General features: G+C 39.4%; 1 protein-coding gene across 1 annotated transcript; it reads left to right on the forward strand.

Moving 5' to 3' along the window:
• The first annotated feature begins 871 nt into the window (after positions 1-871).
• Positions 872-6,636, forward strand: LOC111576577 (oocyte zinc finger protein XlCOF6-like). The gene is made up of 5 exons (XM_023282317.3): positions 872-1,791; positions 3,399-3,585; positions 3,678-3,773; positions 4,554-4,613; positions 5,208-6,636. The coding sequence occupies exons 1-5, from the start codon at positions 1,573-1,575 to the stop codon at positions 6,500-6,502; spliced, it is 1,857 nt and encodes a 618-aa protein (XP_023138085.2). The 5' UTR covers positions 872-1,572; the 3' UTR covers positions 6,503-6,636.
• The last annotated feature ends 251 nt before the right edge of the window (positions 6,637-6,887 follow it).

Genomic DNA, 6,887 nt, shown 5'->3' on the forward strand with positions numbered 1-6,887 from the left:
TGCTGCTGCTGCTGCTGCTGCTGCTGCGAGGAAACATCTGGCCTGCCTCTGGTGCCTTCTGAGCTGACAGCAGTTCGATCAAACACACTGGCTCAGTTCAGCAGGAACAAGAGTTCAGTCACCAGGCAGCATTTAGACATGAAAGTCGAGAAAATAATGTGTGCCGGGAACTCCAGGAGGATATGAACATGTGGAGAATGAGAGGAGAGCTGAGGCTTTTAGTGAGAATTCTGGAAATCATTAATATGTCACAGTTATTCTATCATTTTAGAGGATTTTATTGCTGTTTAGTATTATTAAAGTGTAGTTTTGAATAAATGCTGGTATGCAGGATGCTATCCATACATTAAATGAATGCATATTTATGTCAGAATTGTGCCCTCTGGTGTTAATACTAAGGAAAACATTAACATTTACATGTGAAGAAAAAAATTCTGGTAAAAAAAAAAGACGAAAATCTGGCAGCAAAAATAGCAGAAAAAATACACAGAAAGCATTGAAATGCTGTAACATTCAAAACAGTGAAAATAATGGGAAATAATGATTTAAAAAACATTTTTTTAGCTGATGCATATACAGAATTTTTTTTAAGATCACCTGTTGTAAAAAAGGAAAATATAATTTACAAAAATACAGATTTTTAATGTGGACATTATTTAAAGTTTAACATTAAAATTCACTGTGAAAATAATAGATAAAATTTGCAAAATAATTATAATTTTAACCAGTTTAAATACAGTAACACAGTGTAATTCTACAGTTACACGTTGTGTAGCAAAAATGTTTTTATTTGTGAAAATACAGATTTATTATTATTATTATTGTTGTTGTTGCTGTTGTTGTTTTTTTTCTTATTTTTTCCCCCATTATTTAATATTTCTTTTCAGTAATTTTCTTCAATATTATCTGTGACTTTCAGTTCAGAAAAAAATCTGTAAATTTCACTTTTCAATAATATGTAAAATAACATTTTTTTCTGATTTAAATAAAGGAAAAGTATGGAGAATTACCTAACTAGTTTAGTAATAGAGCTAAGAATTTAACATAAATAAATAATAGGAATAATAAGACTAAGGAATGAGAACTCAACAAATCCAATGATCCTCTGCATCCCCAATGATCAAGCTTTGTTTTTATTTATTTTTATTTTATTTTATTTTTTTGACACTGGGTCACTGCGCACTGAATTATTGCCTGCTAACGGGGAGGCAGAAACTATAAATCAAAAGCCTCATGAAGACAAAGTCACAGATCTAGATTAACTCTGAAGCAACAAAATCTAGAAACTATTGAGTTTCTCCACTGAACTGTTAAACAAAGACTACATAAACAGTCTATGATTTTACATTGGGATTTAACTGTGTCCCTGCAGTTCTACAAATGACCTGTGGGGGCAGCAACACGCCTCAGCTGAGTCTAATATACCGCTAATTTCACCAGACGAAGAAGAAGAAGAAAACCCGCGAAGAAGAAAGATGTCAAAACAAGACAACTTCTTGGCGATATAAAGTCAGATTTATAGTTGAATAAAGTAATAAAAACGATATTTAAACCGCGGAGAGACTCACGAACATGTCGAGGCCGGAGACGCTGGAGGGTCAGATCTGGGCCGTGATGGAGACGGTGGCGGAGGCGGCGGTGGCGGAGCTCCGGAGGCTGCTGGAGGAGAGCTCGGCTGCGGCCGCTCGGCAGCACTCTGCTGCGGCTACGGCGGCCGAAGTGAAGCGCGAAGAGGAGGGCAGCGAGGTGGTCCTACCGGAGGACCGGAGGCACTTTAACGAACATTTAACGGTAACACACACACGGACAGAGCAAAATTAGCTACCTGATAATGAACAGAGGGTGTTAAAGGTGCTTCTTTCTGAGTATTTCAACTAGTTTAGTATCATCAAGTCGTGTACAAACAATGTTTTGCTAGCTTGAATAGCTAAAGACTACAATACCAAGCAGCCCTGGCTGTTGTTGCCATGGTGAGGACGCCAACAAAGAAGCAGGTACACAGAAAAGTTTAAAAGGTAAAATGAAAAAGAAAATGAATTCAGCGTTTTGAATGGATTGAAGTTGTATAAGAACATATCCCCTACATATTCCTGCACAATTGTTTACTAATTCCTTGTAGCATTCAGATTCATTTATCAGATTTTTGTATTTTATCTTGTGTTTATTTATCTATTTATTTTAAGTCTACTCCAAGAGAGCCCTGCACAAGAATTCCCATGTACCTAGACTGTCCTCCGTGTTCTGCATTATAACAAATCCAGATGTTTTTGTTTTTACATCCCGTGTCGTACACTATGACCAGTCCAGTTGTGTTTACCTGCTCTGTGACCTACAATATAATCCGTCCAGTTGGTTTTACCTGGTAAAGTAACGTATAACTAGTAGTTAACAGCTTACAACTCAAAAAATACACAGTTTACACTTGCCAAATAGTGAGTGCCACCCCTACACCGTGACTGAAATGACTGATTTCATTCTATCAGAAATGATTCCTTTATTTTATATATAAAAATCAACCATAAATCATGTTAATTAGAGTCTAAGCAAATATGTTAGACATCTCATAGCCTGAACATTGGAAATAAGACTATAATACTGCCTGTAATCATCCTGAATGTTGGCTATAATTACACTATAAACTGAGACAACACTAAAGTTTCACAAAAGACACACATTTGTTATGATCCCAGACATAAACTCATGGCAACATGAGGAGGACCAACACTATATTAAACAGGTGTTTTTAATGATTCTTTTCCAGGACTGTTTGCCACTTCAAAATGAGGAAATATTTGATTCGAATGGCTGTTGTCACCATTTTTGATGGAATATATTAGAGTGTAATAGAATTCTTAAGGTCTTTATATGGAATTGCTGAAGTCTGTGGATTTTTTTGTGTTTTTTGACTGCAAATCTGGACTCAAAAATAGTTAATAACATGTATGAAATTGGTAAAATAATCTGCTTTTACTGAAGTCAAACAAAATCAACGTCTTTGTCTGATTTAATAGTAGTAGTCATTCCTCACTGCTGTAGTTTTTATGAGTACATTTTTTTTTTGTTCTACTGTAGTGTTACACTGCTGCCCTAGCAGTTCAGTCATGTTTCATAATTCCAGTTCTGCCACAAAGTTATGAAATAATAACTTAGAATACAGCTATTTCTGCATTGGCTGGGTTGAATTTGAAGTGGTTTCAGGCCAATACTGTTGTATTTTCCCATAAATAGAAGTTTTAGATAATACAAATTCTGAAAATAGTGAATAGAAATTGCATTTTCTGCCCAAACATTAGTCCAAACCCCACAAACTATTCCATTATAGTTCTATTAATGTGGATAAAAACCAGAGAAATCCACCACATCCTTATATCCTTCTTTCTCCCTCTGTGACTGTACAGAACCAGTTTGCATCCCTCATGAAAACCTGGACCAGAGGAGCAGTGGAGAAAATCTCATTGATGCTGAAAATGTCCACGTGTGAAGCTGAAGACGTTCCTGCTGCAGAGCAGACAGCTGGACTGGATGGTGAGATGGAACAGACGAGAACGAATCCAGAGCGAGAGCAAATCACTGAACCCACAAAAAGTAAGTCATCCAGCAGCTGAGGAGAATTTTCAACGTACTTGTATTTCTTTGTATTTTAAACCAAACTTATGGCTTTTGTTGTGAAATGACAGAATCAGCAGCCAGGAGGTCTCGTCAGAGAAGAAAGAAAATCCAGAGAGGATTCCAACCAGCAGCAGGAAAGACGGATGATCACATATATTGCAGAGGTATTTAACCAACTGTTTTGTGATTTGATTACCCTCAGTTGCTCCAATAATTTATCTAATTAATGTGCCCTGGTTTAGTTTCAGCTCAGTGTGAGAGTCTCTTCTGCATTTTTTTTCATTTATGGTCATTCTAGTTCTTCTCCTTACACAGGCAAAGTAAAGGAAACATTACTTGAGTTTGAGACGACAACTTGAAAGTTTCCCAACAAGTGTTAATCCGTGTTAACCTTTTTTCCCACCCACCCAACCAGAACAGCTCTCCTGTTACAGCTGCAAATCTTGACAGGTTTTGACTCACAATGGCTGTAAGAGCAGGAATACACTTCTGAGCTCTAGAAGACTAACGTTGATAAGGTTAGATGCAAAAGTGAATAAAGCTATGAACTTAATTTAACTCCAAACAACCTTGTAGCACCCCATACTGCGAACAAACGGAAGACAGCAGATATAGAGGGCTGTTTTAATGAAATAAAAGTAACAACCTAAGCTAAAAGCTGACTGGGAAAAGTGACTTTAGGGGAGGGTTTCCTTTTCAGTCATTAGTGATTATATTGTAGATTCAATGAAGTCAGTTGAGTCTCTAAATATTGACCGAAATAATTGTGATTATGATTTTCGTCCTAAGAAATACCAACCAAAATGTTTAGTTTTTTTAGTTTATTTCGACTTACAAAGGCTCCTTATAGCACCAGCTGCAGTTTAATTGAAACTGAGCTAAATCTTTCTGAATAAAGGGATGTTCTGCTTCACTAAAGTTCCTGAAATGTTTTGTGTTTTCAGAGGAGCAACAGACTGAAAAACCAACAGCAGCAGCAGACTCAGAATCAGTGACAGAACCTGGTAACTGCTGTTTTTTTTAACCTTTTCTGTGTGAAAATGAGCTCATTTTCATTTATTTTTTCATGTTTTATCATTTTTACCACAGAGACCTGTATAAATTACACTGTAGAGTAGTTACCGTATACACTAGCGTTCAAACGTTTGGGGTCACTTAGAAATGCCCTTATTTTTGAAAGAAATGCAGTTTTTTTCAATGAAGATAACAATAAATGAATGATAAATCCAGTGTAGACATTTTTAATGTGGTAAATGACTATTGTAGCTGGAAACAGCTGATTTTTAATGGAATATCTCCATAGAGGTACAGAGGAACATTTCCAGCAACCATCACTCCTGTGTTCTAATGCTACATTGTGTTAGCTAATGGTGTTGAAAGGCTCAGTGATGATTAGAAAACCCTTGTGCAGTTATGTTAGCACATGGATAAAAGTGTGAGTTTTCATGGAAAACATGGAATTGTCTGGGTGACCCTGAACTTTTGAATGGTAGTGATACCAGTCCAGTGTGATCCAATATGAAGAAACTGGTGATGACTGTTGGTTTTACTTCTTCAGCGAAAAAATCTTTAGTCCCAGGTTTTGTTTTTTGTTTCAGCTGATGCAGCCTCATATGAGGAGAAAAACTCTGAACCTGAAGCTGTTTTAACGGAGCCGACGCCTGATTCAGCCTCCAACATTGATGAAGATACCGTCCAGGAGGACACAAACCTTGCAAGCACCCCATCAAAGATCAAAAAGAAGGCGACTGCAGGTCTGTTCAAATGTCCTTCTTGTGAGAAAACCTTTGCTCTGAAGTGCCTCATGGACAGACACTTCCTGACTCACTCCAGACCTCATCTCTGCTCTGAATGTGGCAAACGTTTCGCCGTTCTCCGGACGCTCATCGCACATTCAAGACGACACACTGGAGAGAAACTGTACAAATGCTCCCTGTGTGGGACGGAGTTTGCTTACAAGTCGACCTTCCACAGGCACATGCGTCAGCACAACACGAGGAAACCGAACACCCACACATGCCCGCTGTGTGAGAATCAGTTCTCAGGGCTGCTGGCACTTCAGCGGCACAGATGTTGTGCGCTGAAGAAGACGTTTGTTTGCTCGCTTTGCCCGGAGACCTTTGAGTGCAGACAGAGTTTGGCCGAACACGAGAATCTCCACTCGGGAGACAGAGATTTTGTCTGCGAAGTGTGTGGCGAGAGCTTCTTTTCATCTTCATCTTTGTCCACTCACCGATTCACTCACACTCAGAAGGAGAACTGCTGCGATGAGCTCGGCCTCGGCTGCAGCGACATGAGCGTCCTCAGGAACCACCTGAGCAAACACACCGGAGAAAAGCTGTTCACCTGCGAGGTGTGCGGCAAAGGCTGCAGCCACAAGAGCGCCCTGATGCACCACATGTTGACCCACACCGGAGAAAGACCGTACGTCTGCGAGACCTGCGGGAAACGCTGCAGCCACGCCAGCGCCCTGCAGAACCACATGAGGATCCACACAGGGAAGAAACCGGGACAGCAGCCGGTCTGCGACGTCTGCGGCAAAAAGTTCAGCTGCACGGTCAATCTCAAATACCACATGAGCACCCACACGGGGGAAAGACCATACGCCTGCGATCAGTGCGAGAAGAAGTTCACCAACCCCAGCAATCTGAAGCTGCACATGGTGATTCACTCGGGGGAGAAGATGTACGGCTGCAACATCTGCGGCAGGAGGTTCACTCAGTCCAGCAGCCTCAAACTGCACAGACGGGTTCACACGGGAGAAAAACCATATCACTGCGAAGTCTGCGGGAAAGAATTCGTACACAGGAGCGACTTCAGGAATCACCAGAAGAATCACCCTGCAGAGAAGGAGGGAGATGGACAGACTGAGAAAACTGAAGTGAAAGTCTGAAATCCCTGCTCTATGGTTGTTTCTTTACAGAGCAGGGATATAGATTATTTATGTTTACAAACAGTGGAACTGAAACAGGGAAATGTGATGTTGAATACTGTGAAAGAAATAAAAGTTTGACAAAGATTTTACAATTCTGTTTGTAGACGTGTCCATCATTTTGGTTGTATTACATTTAAAATCAATCAACACGTCTGTTTTATGCTAATACAGTGGCAAACAAAAGTTTCTAAACACTTGTAAACATCACGGCACCCCAATAATTCCCGTTTTCTGTGATGGAATGATTAAAACACATGCGTCTTTGTCATAAAAACAATCATGCATTTCCATTTTTTTCAGAGTTATTCTAGATCTAATGCAATAAAATCTGCTTGATCAAAAA

This window comes from Amphiprion ocellaris, chromosome 17 (genome assembly GCF_022539595.1).
Source record: "Amphiprion ocellaris isolate individual 3 ecotype Okinawa chromosome 17, ASM2253959v1, whole genome shotgun sequence".
Classification (NCBI taxonomy): Eukaryota; Metazoa; Chordata; class Actinopteri; family Pomacentridae; genus Amphiprion; species Amphiprion ocellaris.